Source organism: Cricetulus griseus, chromosome 2, assembly GCF_003668045.3.
Source record: "Cricetulus griseus strain 17A/GY chromosome 2, alternate assembly CriGri-PICRH-1.0, whole genome shotgun sequence".
NCBI lineage: Eukaryota > Metazoa > Chordata > Mammalia > Rodentia > Cricetidae > Cricetulus > Cricetulus griseus.
The window spans coordinates 206,123,920-206,147,350 of NC_048595.1; the positions used below are offsets into that span (position 1 = coordinate 206,123,920).

At 37.4% G+C, this 23,431-nt stretch overlaps 1 protein-coding gene across 1 annotated transcript in view; it reads left to right on the forward strand.

Annotated features, from left to right (window-relative positions):
- The window catches only part of Rit2 (Ras like without CAAX 2), a 350,814-nt gene that overhangs the window by 113,887 nt on the left and 213,496 nt on the right, over positions 1–23,431 (forward strand). Inside the window, exon 3 of the mRNA XM_027400646.2 lies at positions 9,103–9,176. Within this exon, the coding sequence (XP_027256447.1) occupies positions 9,103–9,176 (74 nt within the window). The remainder of the gene's footprint in view (positions 1–9,102; positions 9,177–23,431) is intronic.

Sequence of the window (23,431 nt, forward strand, 5' to 3'; positions counted from 1 at the left end):
TCTTAATCTCTCCCCCAACCTATACTTAACACATGTCCCTTGAGTCTATCACTCTATCACAAATCACCAAAAGATTCAGAGTTTCTTCCCCTCCAGCAAGCAGAACATGCCATCTACAGGCTGAGCCAGAGAGCCTGCCTCTCCAATGTTCTGTAGACAGAGATGTGTTTCAGCATCTTTCTAACCCAACCCCCATGGTTTTGCAAATGCTGTACTTCATTAATTCAAGTTGAAAAATATTATCCTTCATATGTTTCATCAAAACTGCTATCTTTAATTCATTTGTAATTCTCATGTCCTCAGGCATTAAAGAGAAAATAAAGTTAGAAAATTATATTGGTTTCCACTGAGTATTCTGCTAGAAACTACACATTACCCATATGTCAGGAACCCTTTTCGATTCCAGTTATAACGTGTAAGCCATTATTATCATCCTCAAGTCTTACAATTTTCCCATATGAGTGTGTATTATTTTAAAACTCTTAAAATCATTAATAAAGTGGTAAACACAGTATGGTGAATGGAAGAATAATCTAGAAGACTTTAACTGTTCTGACAACAATCTGTGATTTATCACAGTGGAGGAAGACATTCAAACACTTACTAATCCTATCAATCATCTTTCCTGTCATGTTGTCTTTCTCCGTTTGCCAGCTGGGATTACAATTCAAACATTATCTGATGTCCTTTTCCATGCATAGTTATGATTCAAATGTCATCATGCATTTCTTGGTGTCATAAAATACCATTAATCATACAAAATAGTTTTTAATTCCATTGAAGGAGACCTCAAGTCTAACTATACATCTTGGGATTTCAATTCTTTCTTTACAAATATTAGTTCTATCTTTTGGTTTTCAATATGATTCTCCTACTAACAGGTAAAATAAGAAGTCCAGAAAATGCAGTATTTCAGCGATTGTTCCATATTGTTCTTTTTATCATTTACTTTTCATGGATATGTGTCTTTTGTGAATCTTCTCTGAAGAATGATAGAAATAAAACTAAAATCATTCAATAACATCTTAAGATTCCTAATATGCTGTGATCCACATACCGTTTATTGTTGTGTTTCTATCCACAGATCACTTTATAATGGCAGGAGTTGTCACTGGTTTTGGAACTCACTTAACTTACCAACTTGGACAAATTGGGACAGATAGCCAATCTAAACACTCTTCTGTACTACCATCATAGAAACTATCTTTTACCTGCCAATGTGTGTGTCATACACACTAATAAGTAACAGATTAATTATCTCCTTTTCTAAAATACATCCTTTGATTTTTCTCTCTGGTAGATAGTAAGTATGTATATGAATATGAATGTAAAATAAAATTTAAGGTAAAAGAAACTTCTGATATTTCAGTCTAAATAACTTATGTCATTATGAATGTTGGCATTTTCAAAAAATATACCTAAATTTAGAACATCAAATTAATATGAATTGATCAAAATAGCAAAGGATATGTTTTTCCTATTATTTAGTGTCTACAATAAATAATTACATAAATAGGAATGTGTTAGATTAAAGGGACAGTAGTTAAAAGTGAGGGATGTCCTGAATTTAGCAAGTAGCAAAGTTTCCATCATAGGAAATTGTAAATTATCTTTTCTTGATAGCTGAAAATGGGTCATGAAAAGAAAATGATATGTTTATCTTCTCCAGTTATAAAAAGCCTTTTCATCTACAGAGCTTGGCCAAAAGACCTAGATTCATAGTGATAGAGTTGTCCCTCATTCAATTTTGCAAATTCTTTTTTTAAGGGTGAGAATATGAAGTACTATTTGCTGGCTCATGTATTGAATGCTTGATCCCCAGGGAATGCTATAAATCTGGGAGATTCTAGATACTTTACAGGGTGGTGACTAGCTGGAGGAAGTAGGTCATTGGGCTGTGACTTTGAAGGTTTTATTTAGTCCCCATTAATTGTTTCCTTAATGCCCAATTCAGTTCTGCCACGGGGAGAAGCAGCTTCTCTGATCATAACTTTAAGCATCATGACATTCTGTCCAAATGTGTGGTACTAGGTGTCCACCTATTGAAACCTCTGAAACCATGGTCAAGATAAAGCTTGCATAATTTTAAGTTGTTTATGTCAGCTATTTTCTACAGTGACACAAAAACAACTAACACCCCCTTCAGACCAATATTACATTTCTGTTTATGCTTAGAATCAGGAAAGTTGGCCTATGCCTATAATCTTACCTACTTAGGAGGACTGCAAATTTGAGTTTCTGCCTAGTCTACAAAGTGATAAGTATGCATATTTTAATATTCCTGTCTCAAAACATTTTAAAAGACAACCTGTTAACATATCCCAGTAGTACATTTTCTTAGAAGATACTAAGCACCAAATTCAACTCCTAATAAGAAATGACAATAAAATACTTGGGTCATAAACAGAAAGATCTGTAAATTTCCTTGACCCCTTTTAAGGTTTTGTTTGCCCTGTTGAAGGTAGAACATATTTTTTTTATAGACTCTTCTCTATACCCTCATAGTTGGTTTTGCATACAAGCCCAAGTTCTTGGGTCTTTGGTTTCAGGTTGTACCTGTACCACTTATTCCTCTGTACTTTTGGCTTGTGTGCATATCTTGAACACCTCAGTGTCTGTCATAGAATGATTCTGCTCCAGTTTGCACAGCCTGACAATTTATTAAAATTTAGATTACCAATCCAACTCTGGACTAAAATAAGATTTGCATTTCAACAAGATCTTCCAAAAAATATGCCTTTCTGGAAATGTTTTTAAACACTGGTTTAGCTTATTGTTCAAGAAACAAACACAAATCAATAAAATAAAACATTCTTGTATCTGTAGAAATTTCATTTTTGCACCCCTTAGAGGATCTAGTAATTTAAGAATTGTCAAACTTCACAGAAGGCAAGTATGGAATTACTTATGTTGTGTTCCTCTGTGCTAAATTTAGTTTTGGTGTATATACATGGTGTTCAGTTGCTATAAGTCTGCTAGGCATTGGCACATAAAATCACTTCATTTTTCTCATCAGTTTATGAGCAAAACTAGAAGGAAATGAATGACCCTTCCCTGCCCCCATGAACACAGTTCTTCAGATGCTGCTCCCACCCTGAATCCTCTCAGGTCTTGGTGACCATGTGCCTTCTGCACCTTGTTGATTCACTAAATACTCTACTGTTTTCAGTAACTTCTGGCCTTTTCCCATCCACTTCTTTCAATCTTGATAATCATCCCCTCAAGGCTGCATCTAATATTATTCAAAGGTAATCTTGGGAGAAGGTGTTTATGGTTTAATATTGAATTAATATTTTAACTTGCTTATTTTATTGGAAATTAAGTTGCTCCTCTTAGAAGGGATCAAGCACCAGAATGGACTTTGGGGGAAAATATTTGGAGATATAAAGGATCTTTGAAATCATTTCATATTCTCTCTCCACAGAACATATTCATTAGCACTGTCAGAAAAAAAATCACTTAGTCAATACAAATAATAAATATCAAGAAGTTATCAGTATGTGAAACTGAATTGGCAGAGAAACTGGACAACAGTATGATGAATACATAAATTTCTTCATATAGCATGATATATCTGTATGTTGTAAGTTCTTATATACAAATTCTCTCTTTAAATTCTATATGTATATGTGTGTATAAATACACAATATATGTGTATAAACATATCTATATATAAATTCTATATTTACATTTTAATTGAGCAAATTATAGAACTGATCTTTTTGAATAAGGGAGGTAACAATGCTTTGTCATGATGCAAAAAAGAATTAAATAATAAAATGAATGAAAAAGAAATGTGATGATGTCTACAGTATTATAATATGAATCATAATGGAAAATAAACACATCCAAATGTCCACAAATTCAACATTTCCCACCCTGACAAAGAAAAAATATCACTCAATGTCATGTCTATTTTTCCCTGGAGAAGTTTTTATCTTTTAGTGGCTTGTCTAAATGCTTTCCATGTTCTGAATATGAACCCTGGATTTTCTACATAACTTATACCACACATGGCTTGCAATTTAATTCCAAGATTTTACTTATGGCCTTCACAGGAACCTTGTAACCATGTGTGTCCACCAGATCAAGGTGAAGAGTCTGCAGGTCTTTGAGACTGACTACAAAATTGGTCTTCATTTCTATGAAAAGAGTATGGAGAAATAATCTGTGTTTAAGCCCATTCTGGCTGATAGAACCTGGGAAAGATAGCTTTTGCTAAGATTAATAGTTTCAACTTGGCTTTGGTGAGAGAAGACTTGGCTCAGGATATTACCCATGAGTAGACTTCTGCACATTCCTATTTCCTGGCAGAGTCCTTAAGTCTCAGTGGATGGTGCTAGCACATTGAGCTTGATGTTAGTGTCAAATACAGATCAGGGATAGAGACACAGTTTCAATCTACTGAAGGCTGTTGGTAGACCCCTGGGTATGTGGCAATCTACTGACTTAGCATCAGACTTTTCATCAGCAGGACATTTTCATGCTAGTAGCAGGTAGAGCTGGATGTTGCCAACTTCCCCTACAAGAGCACATCTATATGTTAAGGAAAACATTTTAACATTTAACTTTATGTTTAGGAAAACATTTGAGGTGTGCACCTCAAATATAATACTCATAGATCTAAATAAACCAGATTCCATCCTCACTGCTCCAACCTTGGAAAACAATCCAAAGTGTTTCCTAGTTCCTGTGAGAGCCCAGGGTTCAGACCTTCATGACAACATTGCCTTTGCCTATTCAGTGTAGAGAAGGGTTTCCTTTCTTATCCCGATTCATCCTATAAACTAAACTGAGCTTCCTTTCAAAACCCTTCTCACAGCCAGTAACCTTATATACTCTGGATATTCACTGAATGTTTGTGTTCATGAGGAGGGCTATATCATAATTTAAATAATTTTATCTCTCTCCTCCTGAAACCTCAGGAGGAGTTTTCTCCTCCTGAGATTTTCTGTGTGATGCTTCTGAGGACAAATCAAGCTCAACAGTGAATTCTATAAATGCTCTTTGCTTTCTAGGTAAATAAATTTACAAGAGTTTGAGATAGAATACAGGATGTAGTGTGATTGCTTCTTTTTATTCATTTCCCTCAAATTGTAAACTCCATGGTAGTAGATTCAACTGATGACTTTTCAACATTGTAGATGCTGTGCCCATCAGAGTATGTATGGAGTGTGCACTACACACTCAGATGTGTACCTAATTCATTGTTGATAATCAAATTAGTGCAAATTTAGATTTGTAGCCATGTTGTATCCTATGAGTTAAATCAATACAGAAGAGTTAGTACTGTCCATTTCCAAGTACTTCTACTCTATATGTGTGTGTGCAAAATATGTGCACCCTCCCCGCTGGAAGCTCCCCATTGTCACTGAGAATCAGCAAATTTGATTTTCGCATTTGGTCTCAGAATTTAGGTTCTTTCCCTTTTGTTTTGCTTTTCTTTCTGTTTCTTTTCCTCCCCTTCCAGTTTCAAAACAGTTTTCAGAAGTTCATATATGTGTGTGTGTGTGTATGTGTGTGTGTACAAATGCTCTCACATGTACAATGGACAAGATTTATATTAGAAGACCTCTGAGAAAGGCCCCCAAATACCTTAGTTAAGCCTTTGTGTTATTTATTGTGTTTTAAAAATATTTTTGTCAGAATGACCAAGACCAAAAGCTCTGATGACAGCTTATGCTGGAGAGGATGTGAAGTAAGGGGAACACTCCTCCATTGCTGGTGGGAGGGAAAACTTGTACAGCCTCTTTGGAAACCAGTATGGTGGTTTCTCAGAAAATTGGGAATCAATCTACCTCAAGACCCAGCAATACCACTTTTAGGCATATACCCAAAGGTTACACATTCACACCACAAGAACATTTGTTCAAACTATGTTCGTAGTATCATTATTCGTAATAGCTAGAACCAGGAAACAATCTAGATGCCCCTCAACTGAAGAATGGATAAGGAAAATGTGGTATGTTTATACAATAGAATACTACTCAGTTGTAAAAAAATTATGACATCTTGAAATTTGCAGGTAAATGGATGGAACTAGACAACACTATCCTGAGTGAGGTAACCCAGACCCAGAAAGGCAAATATAATATGTAGTCACTCAGAAGTGGATATTGGACATAAGGCAGAGGACAACTACCCTACAGGCCACAACCCCAGAGAACCTAGGTAAAAAAGAGGACCCTATGCATGAGAGACATACCTAGATCTACCTAGGAAGGGAAAAAGTCAAGATCTCCTGAGTATATTTGGAGCATGGGGGCAGTGGGTCCGGGGAGCTGGAAGGGGAGAGGGGAGGAGGGAAAATGTATAGCTCAATAAAAACATAAAATAAAAAATATTGGGTCAACAGTTGCTATCTTGGAGACATACACAGGCTTAAATTTATAGAAAAACAGTTTCAGTGAAATATTATCAACAATATAATTTGGTTTGAGCAGTAAATGATGAAAGAAGTATTCAAGTATTATAATATGTTAAAATCATGTAACAAAAATTCAATAATATCTTCTCAATTACATATTTTATGGCTTTAAATGGCCTCAATATTTACAACTAAAATATTTTTAAATTACTTAAATAAAAACGCACTTTTCTGGGAAATAATTAAAAGGTCTGTTTTCCAGAATACTCCAAGCATTTTGACTTGGCCAAAAACATATTTGATGATTATTGAAAATATATCCTGCTAATCCTGTATGATATTCTGCTTGGTAAATATGCATTTAAATACATACAAACAGAACTAGCAGACATGATTTAAGTTTCATATAGTTTTGGCTAAAAAGTCATAGCATAGTGTATCTTGAATGTGAGCTGTGCTTCTTTGTTTCCAATGTACTATCACATGTGCTCCTCTGTTGATTCGTGTAAGAGGTCTTGGTCTCTATGTACAGTTATTTATCCTTCACCAACAAGGTAACTGGCTGACCAACACAGCATACATATATTATGATAGATTAAAAGCTTTCATGTAAGCCTTGATTGTTTTACTTTATAAAATTCTGCTGTAGAAGCAGAGTGAAGAACAATTACTCTGGTTTCACATTAAATATCAGCATGTTGAGATGAATTTTAAGTTGGTAGGTGCCTTCATGAATGCAGTCCCATTGTGCTTTTCTGTTTAAAGAATGTAGTATGCAGCTGTGATCATTTCTTCTTGAAGAAGCTTTGTGTACATTTAGCCTTTTGCTTGGGAAGATAAATGAGCTCACTTCAGGGTAGGCGCTGTAGGCAGATGGCTGAAATGCAGGAAAGTGTTTATATGCATTCAATAGAGTGTTTCTGACAGTCCGTTTCTGCACGAGTAGCCTCAAAGGGAGTGGATGAATGGGAACTGAAAGAAAGCTTGTTTATGGAGAGGAAATGAAAAGGATTAGCTTCTATTCAGGCCAGGAAGGTGACCCAGATTTCCCATACTAGAATGTATACATGGATGAGCATGTCTAAAAAAACAGAGAAAAAAGTCTTGGCTCTCTGGCCTGATTTTAGTTTCCAGCTGGTTCACATCTATTCCTTTTGAAGAGGTTTCTGATCTTGAAAGAGACTTCTGTTTAATGCGTGTCCCAGGTGCTGGCTTGTCACAGTGTCAGATGGTCACACAGAGAGCCCAGCCTTGGTTACTCAGCACCCCAACCTCTGCAGGCTGCTTGCCTGGCCTTCGAGTTTAAATAAACAAGCATGCAATATGAGGTTCACTTGTGACCCTCACTCGGAGTAACTACTCCATTAGGAAACTGAAAAATAACCCATATACCCTCCAAATAAAAAAGCAGTTATCCTACAGATACTGTCTTTATAAAGAGACATCAGTGGCTGAAAAAAGAGTCATAGGATAAAAAAACTGAAAATTCCTGTGATTGTGCAATATTGAGTGTGCTTTGGGTTCTGTCTATATGCTTCTATGTCTACACACATCACACACATGTGTGTGTACATGTGGACGTGTGTCCTCCTGTCTCACTGAGCAAACAAGCCTATACTATGTGGGAGGTTCCCAGCACTGCACATCGGAAAAGCATCTCCCATGCTTGATCAGTGCTGCTACAAGAGTAAGGATATTTTAAAATAATTCATTTGTCCAGTTGTGCTTTAAAAGCAGCAACATGATAGTTATAAAAGAAGCTATACTCAGAATGCTTTTTGGCAATGGATCTGTCAGCTCCTTCTTTACAATATAAACAGTGAACAAGGCAAAATATGAACTTTGGGAATTCATGAGCTCAAGTTTCAGGAATTGCCAGATGACATTAGCCTGCTGTTACACTTAAACAGGCAGCAATATGTTGTGGTGGGTTAAGCACTATAAGAACATACATGGATATAAATAAAGGAAGACATTCAGAAGCCTGTCCAGGCCTTCAGACCCAGGCAAGCACATTAGTTACCTTTATTCAATGATTGACAGACATACATACTCAGTATTTCCTATACTGAAAATGTAGTACTTTTCTGCCTTCCTTCTCTGAGGAAATAGCAAAGAGATCTCTCCAGCTGTGAATATCAGAAATGCAATGCTTCTATAATTTTGTGGACTGTGCTTATGGTAACATATACAAGAATGAATTCTCAAATCCAGTATCATGATGTTTTTCCATGTGTGCTTTTGCTTTTTGTTTGTTTGGGTAAATATATTTATTTTTATGTGTTGAATGTTTTGCTTGCATGCATGTATGTGCACTGTGTATGTGAGGTGCGTCATATCCCCTGAAACTGGAGCTGCAGATAGTTGTGAGCCTCATGAGGGTGCTGGAAAAAGGACTTGGGACTTCTGGAAGAACAAAGGCCCTTAACCACTGAGCTGTCTCTCTAGCCCTGCCTGGCCTGTCACCCCTGACATAGATTAGATAGGCCTCAAACTCACAGAGACCCTCCTGCCTCTGTCTCCCCAGTGCTGGGGAGTGTGTGTCACCACACCCAGCATTCCTTGTGTTTTAATCTAAGACATATTTCACTATCAACACTGTTATATTCCTTCTTCATACCTTATTTAAACATCGTATCAGAAACTTAGATAGAATGTCCTTTTACAAAACTTCAAATTCAACCACAGCTTTTCTGTGGAAAAAAACATAAATGAAACTTTTTCCTGTTTTGCAGAAGATGCTTACAAAACCCAGGTGAGGATTGACAATGAGCCTGCTTACTTGGATATCTTGGACACTGCTGGTCAGGTAGATAATTTTTTTTTAAATAATGCTTGTTTTATTTTTGAAAGTATAATACAATTACATAATTTCTCCTTCCTTTTCCTCACTTCAGCACCCCCCCCAATGCAACCCTTCCCAGTTGTCTCCCGGATTCATGGCTTTCTTTTTCCTTAATTGTTGTTTGGAAGATATGTTTAATGAACCTAACCAATCTCAGATAATTTTGTGTTTAACTTCATGCACACTGACTGTAAAATAAATAGCTGTAACACTTGAAACAGGAGAACAAATTTGTAATATCAATAGAAGATTAAACATGAAAAAGAATTGATTTGAAAAGGCAAATCATATTTAAAATTCTCCTTGATAGCCTAAGTATAAAATTGCACATTTCAAGCACTGCCTTGCCAATGAAATTAGAAAATCAAGAAAATAGCTTATTATTCTTCCTCAAATGTAGAAATTCTATTTGGAAGCAGGAGAGGGAGGAGTGTCAATTATGTAATAATTCTCAAAAAATAAAAAAATGAGCAGAGTAAACAGAATAAACATACTGTATAATAATTATAAGAAAAATGTGAAGAAATACATCATAGGTATCCATGTCAAAGTTCTTGCTGTGTAGGAGGTTGGATGCTTTATTTAGCTTCATACTTTTCAGATAGTTGTTAAAATAAACCCATGTGTTAAGTGCTAGGCGCAATGCATAAAAATTGAAAATAAGATGAGTAATGAAGGAAGACAACGTAAGAAGTTTTAATGGATGTAATGCACAAAAAAGAAAAAGAAAGGAAAATTAAGGTAAGAAATCCATGTGCAGAATATGTCCCTGTGAGTATAAGCAAGCCAGAAGTCACAATGAATGGAAATACATCTGCTTATGCTAGACAGGCAGTAGTCATCCATGGCATGTTAAATAGAATCAAGGCTCACCTGTATTCCTGAGAAGGAAGAGGTGTGGGGTGAAGCAGAACTCAGTGGTGGCACACTTGTCTAGAGTATAAGTGATCCATGCCTCCCCCTCCGCACATACACAAAATGGAAAATTAGGCAGACCTGGTGACAACATCATAGGAAAGATATTTCACTTTAAAGCAATTTTAGCAGAAAAAGTGACATTTTGTAGTAGCAAAAAAGTAAACAACTTTAAAATTCTAATTTTAATATTGAGGCCAAATGGTGAGCCAAATTTAAAGGGAATATAAAATCATAGAAGTTCTGGATTGCAACAGAAACCATTAGGGTTTAAACTCTGTTATGGACACAGTTGTCTTGCTTCTATTATTGTTTTGGAACTTAATGATTTGAAACTTAAATGTAGAAGTTATAGAGCTATGTTTGATCCCAGCACCAAAAAAACCCAAATTAAAACAAGTTTATTTTTTCATCTCTTTTGTATAGCTACTTATGAATGACTGAAGAAATTAGGGTGTTGATAGTGAGTAATCCACTAGAATTGACAATCAATTTCTGTATTATGAATTGTTTCATAACAAACTCATTTGTTTTTAGAGACTTTGGACAATGAACTGATGGGGAAATTTCTGAAGATTTTGGGGACATTAAAATGGAACTTTATCTCAATTATTCAAAAGGACATTCTTATGTAAGACAAAATACACTAAATTCCAGGAGAACTGAAAGCCTAATCATAAAAGAAAGAGTAGGCTAAATTTCAGTCAAAGAAATGAGACCTTTTTAATTATAATAACCTTCAACCATTGAAATAGTTATTTTGATAAACTCACTTGGCATCACTGAAAATTTCTGTTAAAGATATGTTTTATAGAATGTGAATCTCATTTGTTAAATGAAAAGGTTGTTTCTCGTCTCCTCTGTTCAGAGGCCTGGTTATGTCATCCCTGTTTTACTGGAGGGTCAGATTGTCTGTGGAGTTTCTAGGGGTTGCTGCTTTTTCCCCAAGCAAAGAGCGTGTTTTAGATGGCCTCTGGACTACAGAGAAGAAGGAAATAGGGAGTAGATGTAAACACAAGAGCAGTGACAATCAGATCCGGCTTCACCCAGCTCTGTTCTCCTTGCTACACAGACTTGTGAACTAGAAAATCATAATATTATTGCTTTGTTATATGCTGCTATTATGTAGCTGGTAAGTACAACATATTAATTAGGTATGTTTTGTTCAGATGGAGACAGAGAATAGTACCATTCTGTGGACAAACTGGTGAGCAATGAATCATAAATCTGAGACTTTTGTGATAATACTGAAAAACTTGGGGGTATATAATTTAATAGATAAGTGTGTTAAGTCTATACACAATTACTTGTCAACCCAGGTATTAACTGTAGCCAAACATAGTCAGGAGTACATAAAGCTAAGCAGATGGTGATATGTTAGCTTTCAAACTAATATTAAACCTGCTCACACAGGAGGTGGTCTATGCAGCTGATTTAACAGAAATTATATCCCAGTAGGGGACATGTGAGAACACTATTAAAATATTTTAATAATGCCACATTGTTTGATTTTGATAACATTAATTTCCATATTGGTGGAAATTTATTAATTGTACAATAAACCTAGAAGGGAGATAGAAGAGCTATTGTAAATGTCATCACCTTGGAGTTCAAGTATCACGGCATGCAAACAAGTGAAGCAGCAACACTGAAGGCCACATCTATCCTGTTTTGTGTTCATGTCTGCAGAGAAGAAAAAAAGAACAGCTCCCTTCCCACCTGTTGCAAGTCTTATTGTGGACACTATGACAAAATACACAGACTAACATGAAAGATCTAACATATTTAATTGACCCAGGTCTTACATACACAAAAGCTCCACAGAATGAAGATATATCTGAATATTCAGGGAAACATTGACTTCTTTTTTGTGACTTTTTAATTAAATTTACTTTTTTTATTTCATTTTACATTCTAGTCGAAGTTCTCCTTCCCCGCTTCCTCTAACCCTCTTGTTCTCCTCCCACCCCCATCCACTCCTCCCAACAGGTAAGGGTTCTCATGGGGAGTCGACAAAGTCTGACACATTAAGTTGGGGCAAGGCCCCTGCTTTAAAGCTGAGCATGGCATTCCCTCATATCTAAGCTTAACAGTCCAAGGTTTTTGCATGGAACCAGATGCAGAAACTGAAAGGTTCAGGCATTATGCTGGCCTGCCCCTGTTACCTGGTGGAACAGGCAGTACCCTGGTCAGCCCAAGGTTCCTTGGGAACTAAGTCTGCACGCAGGTACAGAGGACCCCTTTAAAAGATAGGCCCCTGCCCATTTATGCTCTCTGTTCCCTCTGTCTGTTCCCTCTGTCTGTTCTCTGTCTGTTCCCTCTCTCTGTTTCCCCGCTCTGTTTCCTCTAAGCTTTCTTTCTACTCTCTCTCTCACCTATGTGTTCTCTCTATGGCGACCGGCCATGGCGGTCAGCCATTTACCCAGTTCCTCTTCTTAGTCTCCCCATTCTGCCGGGCCTTATAATAAACTTATAGTTTTATGTCTCATGTCTCAGCATTTCTCTTTTCTTCTTTTTAAACAAAATAATAACAGAAACCTTGAGTTCTTAAGCTTAGATTTGTTGACAAATGTTCAGCTATGCCAAAAACTGGTGAGCACCAAGAGGGTGGAAGTTAAATGGAGGTAGAGAAACTGGGTTTGCTTGTTTATTTCTTCTGGCCTCTCCTTGACACATTTCTTTCTCCTGTGGTTAGTCAGGACACGTGTCATGTATAGGTCTTCAAATGTTAGTGGGCTCAGTCATTGAGATAGCTCATTAGGCAAAGGTGCAGAAAAACCCACATGGGAAGGAAAGCTGATTCCTTCAAGTTATTATCTGACCCCATAAAGTGTGCCACAGCAATGCAACCACCTCTAGTAAATAAATAAGTGTAATAAAATACTTTTTAATAAAAGGATAGGCAAGAGAAGATCAAACAAACTATTCTATTTCAATAGTTTTGGCAATTTCTAAGATGTCATGCTTGGGCATGACATGCCCTTTCCATCATCTCATGCTGCACAAGTAACTCCATAGACATTTTATAGAGGAAAGTTGGGGCATCAGCACATCTTAATTTTTTTTATTGTTGTTTTTTTTTTGAGTTAGAAACACAATTGTTTTACATGACAATCCCAGTTCCCTCCTCCCTCCCCTCTCCCCCTAACCCCCCAACTAAAACCCTACCTATCCCATATCCTTTCTTCTAATCTATACCTGACTCAACCTTTCTGCTCCCTCATGACCTAAGCATCCTTCCTCTTCTTCCCTTCTCATTCTCGTAGCTCCCTCCCCCCTCTTCCCATGCTCTCAATTTGCTCAGGGGATCGTGTCCCTTTCCCCTTCTCCAGGGGACAAAGTTTGTCTCTTTTAGGGTCCTTCTTGTTTACTAGTTTCTCTGGCAGCACCACATCTTAAATTAAGAAGAATTTTTAACCTGTCCTTCCAGGGTTTGAATTAGTATTTCTAGGCTCAATTCTCCCATAAAGGCTCATGAAATGTATATTTAACTTCTCCCCCTTTTAGGAACTAAATTTCCAAAAGCAGAAAGCCAGAAATGTATATTTAACTTCTCCCCTTTTAGGAATTAACTTTCCAAAAGCAGCAAACCAATGGACAAATATAATGACTGGAAGGAATTTCCTAGCAGCAAATCAAAACATTCTTGTCTTATAATAGCTTTAACTGGCTCTAGATGCCTCTCTTTGAAAGAATATATTATGTATTTTGTAAATATGGTGTTTGAGGCTCAAGGAGGATAAGCACTGTCAAGGTTGTGGACTGATCTGAAGGCCACTTCAGACTCAGAGACAACTACAAAAATTCTTTTATTTTACTTCTTTTACAAAATACCATAGTGTGTATCAAGGACTTCATAAACAAACAAACAAACAAAAAATGTAGAGGTACTAAAAGGGGTGTCTGTTCTCAAACACCCCAAGGTTTGGAGCAGTGGTGATGATTCACAAAAAAAGGTAGTCAATTGTGAGAAAGACTATGGTGAGTTTATACAAGTCTTGCTAATAGGCTTTCTGAGATACTTATACTGTCTCAGCCAAAAACAGGAGAGGTACACATGGTTTCAAAAGAAAGTCTAAATATGTATATCAAATTAAATTTAACTATAAATTTATTGAATCATGTTCATCCTTATAAGAAATAATAAAAATAGTTCTCTAATACCTTTGATACCTTTACATATTTTAATAGGTTTTTATATACAGTAACTGAAACTATTAATATTCTCTTATATTCAGTAAATGAAACAAGACTTGGAAATGATCACACACTTGGCTACTGCAGGGGCTCTGTCACTGTAGAGAGAAAGGATATGTAGATTTATCTGGTTTGTCCCCACCAGCTCTGCAGTCAGAGAGTCTCTAGCCAGTGAGAACCTAATTTATCCCTCTGTGAAACGAGAGAACTAGAATGGATCTCTGAGGTGCTGTCCAGATTCAGCGCTCTGTAATTTCCTGGATTACTGCTGGCTTGACTGGTGCATAATTCTTCTATTAAACTTTTAATTGCCAGTTAGGTTCCAACTTTTAACTTTGTGTGTTTGTGACTAATCCTCACAGACAGGCTTTAGGGCATGGCCTTTGTCCTGAGAATCATCTCACTCTACAACCATTGTGGATTCTTTCAAGATTGGTAAATTGAATTTGAGCTAGAAGTGCCCCAAAGTGGACATAAAGTTCTGAGATGACCATGATATCCCTTAGATAATTAAGGCAGCTTCTCACTGTGTCCTGAGGTCAGGGTGGGTATACCTAACCCTTCAGTAAGCTCTTCTTGTGTGGTGATCATCTTGCTGAGTCGTTTCCTCAGTCACTCAATATAATTTCACATGAGAAACACAAAGAACAAGAAGGTAGACTTTTTGAGAAGTTAAGTACTCTCCCTAACAAGCAAGGATAGTGATACTTTTCATTATGAGGGATGTCCTGGTTCCTTGATTTTTTTCCACGTAATTGTGATTTTTCAGACCCCCAAACATTTAGCAGTGGGTTTCTTTCTTTCTTTTTTTTTTAGCTTATCATATTGGTAATTTTTTAATTTTTTGATTTGAATTAGAAACAAGATTGTTTTACATGACAATCCCAGTTCCCTTCTCCCTCCTGTCCTCCCCTACCACTCCCCCCCCACACTAAAACCCTACCTATCACATATCCTTTCACAGCAATGGGTTTCTAAAGTAAAATAGTTTGAAAATTTAAGTTTGGATAAGAGAAGGTAATTTTAAAATATATGACTAAATACCACCCCATTCCCCCAAATTAGAAGCTCGAATGTGGCTTAGTGGTAGAGTCCTTGCCTATTATCTCTTGCATTCTGAGTTAACTCCAATCACACCAGAAAAAAACAAAAACAAGAATATAAAATTGTTTAAGAATGTAGCAATGTGTTTTATTTTTTCATGTTTTTCAATTTTTTATTATTTAGACAAATCTTATTTTACATATCAATTCCAGTTCCATTTCCCTCCTATCCTCCTAGTTCCCTTTCCCTCCCCTCCTCCCCCACCCCCCCCAACTAAAACCCTACCTATCACATATCATTTCTGCTCCCCAGGGAGGGTGAGGCCTTCCATAGGGTGTCATCAGAGTCTATTGTATCCTTTGGTATAGGGCCTAGGCCCACGCTTGTGTGTCTTGGCTCAGGGAGGATTCCTCTATGTGGAATGGGCTCCCAAAATCCACACCTATGCTAGGGATAAGTACTGAACTACTACAGTAGGTCCCATAGATTTCCAAGGTCTCCTCACTGAAACCCACTTTCCTCAGGTCTAGATCAGTCCTATGCTGGTTTCCTAGCTATCAGTCTGGGGACCAAGAGCTCCTTGATGTCAGGGAGCTGACAGGTCAGCTGTTTCTGTGAGTTTCACAAGCCTGGTCCACTTTGTTCATCACTCCTCCTTTGCAACTGGATTCCAGTTCAGTTCAGTGGTAAGTTGTGGGTGTCGGCTTCTACTTCCACCAGCTGCTGGATGAAGGCTATTTGGTGGCATATAAGTTAGTCATCAATCTCATTATCAGGGGAGGGCATTTAAGGTAGCCTCTCATCTGTTGCTGAGATTGTTAGCTGGTGTCATCTTTGTAGAACTCCAGACATTTCCCTAGTGCCTGATTTCTCTGTTAACCTAAAATGTCTCCCTCTATTATGGTATCTCCATTCTTGTTATCTTCTATTCTTCCCCTGACTCAACCTTTCTTCTCCCTCATATCCTCTGCATCCCTCCTCTTCTACCCTTCTTGATCTCCTAGATCTCTCCCCCCTTTTCCCATGCTCTCAATTTGCTCAGGGGATCTTGACACTTTCCCCTTCTCCAGGGGACCATGTTTGTCTCTTTTAGGGTACTGCTTGTTTATTGGCTTCTCTGGCAGTGTGGTTGTAGGCTGGTAATCCTTTATGTCTAAATTCCACATATGAGTGAGTACATAATCATGTTTATCTTTTTGTGATTGGGTTACCTTGCTCAGAATGGTTTCTTCTAGTTCCATCCATTTTCCTGAAAATTTCAAGATTCCATTGTTTTTTCTGCTGAGTAGTACTCCATTGTGTAAATGTACCACATTTTCTCTGTCCATTCTTCAGTTGAGGGGCATCTAGGCTGCTTCCAGTTTCTGACTATTACAATTAGTGCTGCTATAAACATCGTTGAACAGATGCAGCGATGTGTTTTAAATGTTTGTATTTCTACAGTTGGCCAGGCGCAATAATGAAATTTCTAAATAACACCACAAGGGCATCACAAGGGAACCCATAGAAACAACTAACCAGGGTTCATAGGAGCTCAAAGAGTCTGGAGCAACAGCTAGGGAGCCTGTATGGAACCAACCTAGGCCCCCTACATATCTGTGACAGTTGAGAAAGGGCTGTTCCTTGTGATTTGGTTAGCTTTTAGGAACCTATTTCCCATGCTTGCTTGCTTTGTCCAGCATTGATACAAAGGGAGGAGCTTAGTTCTACCTCAGCTTGATATGCCATGCTTTGTTGATACTTATGAGAGGCCTACCCCTTTCTGAATAGAAACAGAGGAGGAGGGGATTTAGGGGTGAGGGGGGCAGAGGGAAGGTAGGGGGTAGAGAATAGGAGAAGAGAGAGGGGAAACTGTGGTTGGGATGTAAAATAAATGAATATTTTTTTTAAAAAGCCAAAAAATCATTTCAAAAATATAGTTAAGATTTGCATGATCTGTTATAAGAGATAAAAATTGTATAATTAAAAATTATGGGTTAATAACTTTTAACGTGTTTTTAAAAAGTAAACAAATGTTTTTTAAAAAAACCAGGGGTAAAATCACCTACACTATTAACTATAGAAGATCTGAAAAATGCATAGGCAGTATGCTTTCTTAATATGATTATTTAAGCTCTAAAATATTAGCAACATTAGAATTTTGCATATTGAGATTAAAAATAAGTAAAAAATCCTGAGGTTCTTGGCCTTGAAAAACTTACACTTTTATTTTTGTAGGTTAAGAAGGAATTAGATTCAAAATTGAGGAAAGAAATATTTCATTGCATATATTAACCCTATCATATCTTTACCTTTCTCTTATACTTAATTTCATTATGAAATCCTGATTTAAATATGAGTTATTTTGTTGTGTAATCTGCAGAACATTGATATTTATATATTTTCCTGTGCATCTTAGCTAATATTTGGCCATTTCCAACATTAAACCTGCCAAATTAAAAAATATGATTTATAGTTTGTATAAAATCTGGAGATAAAATGATAACTAAGATTTTGTCTGTGTTTGGGTATTGAGCTCAAGGTCTTGTGTATACTAAGCAAGCACTTCATCAACTAAGCAACATACTCAGCCCCTATCAAAACTCTTTAAAGCATACTTTCAATAGAATGTCTGATAATTAGAATTTCTTTCATAATTCACCCATAATTTGTGTCTCAGACTCCAGGTAGCAACTAGCATGATGCAATCCCTTTAGTATTCTACTGCGGAGGATAAGGTCAAACTGTGTTTGGTAGTCAGTGTTGGGGCACTGTGCATAGAATTATCATGGAGAAAGGTTCTTACACAAGCACTTTAGGCAATATAGAAATATTTCTGAGTTAATATTCATGTAAATGGCTATAACTGTGAGTCCTAGAATGCTGAAGATGCCTTAGAGACCACGTATTTTAGTCTTCTCAGTTTACAAACACAGCACATTATAAGTCAGAAGTGTCTTTTTTTGTTTGTTTTGTTTTGATTTATTTTTTGGGGGAGGGGAAGTCAAATATGATTGGCAGATGGCCAACCATTTTTTTCTTCATTTTTAAAATTTAAATTAGAAACAAGATTGTTTTACATGAAAATCCCAGTACCCTCTCCTTCTCCTCTTCCCATGCCCCCCACTAATACCCTACCTATCCCATACCATTTCTGCTCCCCAGGGAGGGTGAGGCCTTCCATGGGGTTGTGTTCAGAGTCTGTCATATCCTTTGCAATAGGGCCTATGCCCTCCCCCATGTGTCTAGACTGAGGGAGTATCCCTCTATATGAAATGGGTTCTGAAAGTCCATTCCTATGCTATGGATAAGTACTGATCTACTACAAGAGGCCCCATAGATTTCCCAGGCCTCCTCACTGACACCCACATTCATGGGGTCTGGATCAGTTCCATGCTGGCTTCCCAGTGAAAAGTCTAGGAACCAAGAGCACCCCCTTATTCAGGTCAACTGTTTCTGTGGGTTTCATAAGCCTGGTCTTGACCCCTTTGCTCATCACTCCTCCTTCTCTGCAACTGGATTCCAGTTCAGTTCAGTGTTTAGCTGTGGGTATCTGCTTCTACTTCCATCAGCTGAAGGATGAAGGCTCTAGGATGGCATATAAGGTAGTCATCATTCTCATTATTAGGGGAGGGCATTTAAGGAAACCTCTCCACTGTTGCTTAGATGGCTAGTTGGTGTCATCCTTGTAGATCTCTGGACATTTCCCTAGTGCCTGATTTCTCTTTAAACCTATACTGGTTCCCTCTCTTATGGTATCTCTTAGTTTGCTCTCCTCTATTCTTCCCCCTACACAACCTTCCTGCTCCCTTATGTCCTACTCTCCCCTTCTCTTCTCCCCTTCTCATTTTCCTAGCTCCATCTCCTCTCCCCCCATGCTCCCAATTTTCTCAGGAGATCTTGTTCCTTTCCCCTTTTCTGGAGGACCATGTATGTCTCTCTTAGAGTCCTCCTTGTTTCCTAGCTACTTTATTTTGTTAGTTGCTACTGTAAAGGGTGATGTTTCTCTGATTTCTTTCTCAGCCCTCTTGTAGTCTGTATATAGTAAGGCTACTGATTTTTTTTAGTAAATAATGTATCCTGCCCCCTTGCTGAAGGTGTTTATCAGCTATAGGAGCTCTCTGGTAGAGAATTTCAGGTCACTTATGTAAACTATCATATCACCTGCAAACAGTGAAAGTTTGACCTCCTCCTTTCCAATTTGTACCCTCTTGATCTCCTTTTGTTGTCTTATTGCTCTAGATAGCATTTCAAGTACAATATTAAAGAGATTTGGAGAGAGTGGAGAGCTTTGTTTTGTTCCTGATTTTAGAGGAATCACGTTGAGTTCTCTCCATTTAGTTTGATGTTGGCTGTTGGTTTACTATATATTGTTTTTATTATGTTCAGGTATGTTTCTGTTATCCATGATATCTCCAAGACCTTCATCATGAAGGGGTGTTGGATTTTGTCAAAGGCTTTTTCAGCATCTAGTGAGATGATCATGTGGTTTTCCTTTTTCAGTTTGTTTATATGGTGGATTACAGTGATGGATTTTCATATGTTGAACCAACCCTGCATCCTGGGGATGAAGCCAACTTCATCATGGTGGATGTTTTTTTCTGATATGTTCTTGGATTTGGTTTGCCAGTATTTTATTGAGTATTTTTGCATCAATGTGGATGCAAGAGAATACAATACTCTGATGTATCTTAATGTGGGTGCAGGCGGGTGCACCTGAGGCACTCACTCTCCAGGTGGGTGGGAGCAGGACTAGCAAGAGATGTCAGCAGATTCTGGGTTGTTTGGTCCTCAGGGGCCAAGTCGACCTGCCTGCAGACCCCCAGAACAGGAGTTCCCAGAGTGGGCAAGCAGAAGCTGAGCCCAAGGAAGGGGCCGAAGCAGCTCACCTCTGCTCTGCGTGGGGGCAGGAGAAGCCCAGCGATCTCAGCAGCCTCAGGGTTGCTTAGTCCTCAGGGGCCGAGTCGACCTGCTTGCAGACCCCAGGACAGGAGTTCCCCAAGTCAGAAGTGTCTTAAGCAAGACCTAGTGGCTACTAACTGACAGCGATGGGAGGTCTTTGCTTTTTGTTCATAAGCTATGCCTGGAGTCCTGTGGGAATGTATGGATTTATCTCCTCTGAAAGCTGTCTCCCCCAAATGAATAGTAATGGAATGTCTGTAAATGGCAAGTCCTAAGATTTGTGTTTTCTTTTGCTATTCTCAGTAACTTTTTTTTTTAATTTTTTTTTTTTTTTTGGTTTTTCGAGACAGGGTTTCTCTGTGGCTTTGGAGGCTGACCTGGAACTAGCTCTTGTAGACCAGGCTGGTCTCGAACTCACAGAGATCCTCTGCCTCTGCCTCCCGAGTGCTGGAATTAAAGGCGTGCGTCACCAATGCCCGGCTTTTTTCAGTAACTTTTTAAAAAACCACCATTCCACTCTTTTTTGTTGTTGTTGTTGTTATTTTCCTTACAGTCCTATGCAGAAAGTCTTTTAAGCACTTGGACAAGATTTTTGTTTGTTTGTTTTGTTTTGTTTGTTTTTAAATGGAAAGCATGGTCTACATATTGATGAGTTGGGAATGTGGTTATATTATCTAAATGAATTATATTCTATTTGACATCTATATAATGGTTTGAATTGTCAAGATCTATTGTTTTATTCCATAACACATGTAACTTCAGCAATATTTTATGCAGAAGCAATATAAATAGGAGTAACTGAGAAATTCAGTGATACATAAGGGTCACATGGTTTGTTTTCTTCTCATATGTGATGGAAGTGGGTTCTATAAAATTACATAAAGTATTTATTGTTTCTATTACTTGTCCCTCATCCAACATATGTTACTTGGATTGAGTGTTATTTATACATTTTATGTTCTGTCATGTTGTCATTCTCAACACTAGTTTATCTATTACTTCTGCAATGAAATATTTTGTAGTGGGAAATGATATATCCTCTGGACAGTTCTCAAAGATGTAACATCTTTGAGATGTAACAATCACATTTCTCTTAAAATATCTCCACTCTTCAAGAAATTTTTGACTTCTTAGTAGGAAGAGCATATACTGCATAGTTAAGATAGAATGCTACCAATATATTGTAAAGGTAGCTCTCAATAATGTTTTAATAAACAAAATGTTAATCAAAGAAGGTTAAATCAGGGACTCTTCTCATGCCCTCAGTAGTTTAGCAACAGTATTATGTTAAAATTCATTATTTATTCTTAGAGCAATCTAGCATGATAAAAGGTCAGGGTGTGTTTGGAGTTGTTTGCATATCTGGGAGGCTTCAGGGAGCCAAGAAGGATTCAGAGGAAAGAAAATGAAAACAGATTCTTAAGCCTAAATAAAATGCTAAGGAAAAGCTTGGAGACATTTTCTCAACAATATTTCTGCGTTTTACACTGGTATCATGGCTGGTTCTGTGTTCTAATACAGTTTGAGTCCCCAAAGTTTGGTCAGTAGTGAGCCAACACTGGGAAGAGGCAGGAGTCTTTAAACGGTGGAGCCATAGGCTTGGAAAGTCATGACCTCAGAGTCTGTGCTGCTTTATCAGGACTTTAATCCTGAGAGAACTATGAATGAACAGGTCACAAATGGGCCTTCCTGGTCTCTGGCTTGTGATCTCTTCCTCTCATCTCTTCAGCTCATACACCTTCCACCATGGTACCATCTTCTTTCCTGTGATATATCCAGTGGATATCAATTCCATAGTCTCAGAAATGCTAAAAGCTAAATAAATAAGTTGTTTAAAAATTAAATATAGAATCTGAGGTATTTTATCAAAGTAATAGAAATTGGATTGCCACATATGGTAATCCAGAAGTAATGACAATAATTTGTTTGGAATAACATCCCCTTTAAGTTGCATAGAAGGGTGCAACCAAAAACTCACAAGGGAAATATCACAGTCCTAGAATTTGAGATAAAATTATGGCAGGTTTAATTTAAAAATGTATTTTTTAAAATTTTGATTTGTGATTTAGAGTTGAGGAATGTCCCATTTTATGGGGAATTATTGTTCCAATGAACTGAGCAGAAGATTCTGACTTTAAAGGCAGAAAAAACAAAAACAAAAATAAAACAAAACTGAGCATATAGAAGCAAGGGATGGAAAGTTGATTAGTAATTTTAGAGTTACTTTTCTTGAGGGGACTAGTTTATGGCATCTTGGGTAAGGTAGGTCCCTTCTGATTGGCCACTATGAATTTGTTTGGCAGTTTTTTTATTTTGAAAACTTGTCTATATCAGAATTTAGTGTAATTTTATGGCCCAGAGCAGAAGCGATGTTGTGTCAGTTTGATCTGCTGGGCAGGAGCCTAGGGCGAAATATCAGTTCAAATAGAAGCCTGCAAAAACATTAACATCCCACACACTTTATAGCTAACATTTTAAAATTTAAATCAGCCCACCAGGTTTCTTCATAAAAATTAAGTTTTAAGAGAAAGATTATGTCTTCTTTTATGTCTGTGTCTGCTGTCTTGTTAGATATTTTGTGATATTTCTTAATTATGTTGTTATTCAGTTGATGATAGAAAAATACTATAGTCAAGATTATGTGTGTGTGTGTGTTTGTGGGGGTGGGGTGGGGCGGTTGTGTGATGAGGGCAACCTTCCAGAAACTGATATTCTATTAAAACTATTCTTATTGCTAGGAATCCTCAAAGGCCCTTGACATTGCACTTGAAGTCAAAAATTTGCAATCTAAATTTGTCTATTAGAAATCAATTCTGCAATTAGGCAGCCAAGTGCCATAGTGATCTCATTCACGGTGCTTGTGATATTTGTTGGACCAGCTACCAATAAATAGCATGCTGATTTTAACACCAGTGAGGAACTGGAAATAAATGGACCAAAAAAGTTGGAACGAATATTGCCTCAGAGCAATTAATTGTCTTAAAGGCATGTAAGAGATTTCTTCTGATTGATGGGGCTTGATGAGGAGCCTTTGTGGGCAGCTCTTATGAGAATATGTTCATTAACCTGTGTACCAGACTCCTCTAATTCTGAATGTATACAGAAATGATAATGAATATCTCATATACAGGCAACTCTCAGGGATAGGGGGAACCCCACTACAGTGAGAGTTTGAAACTACA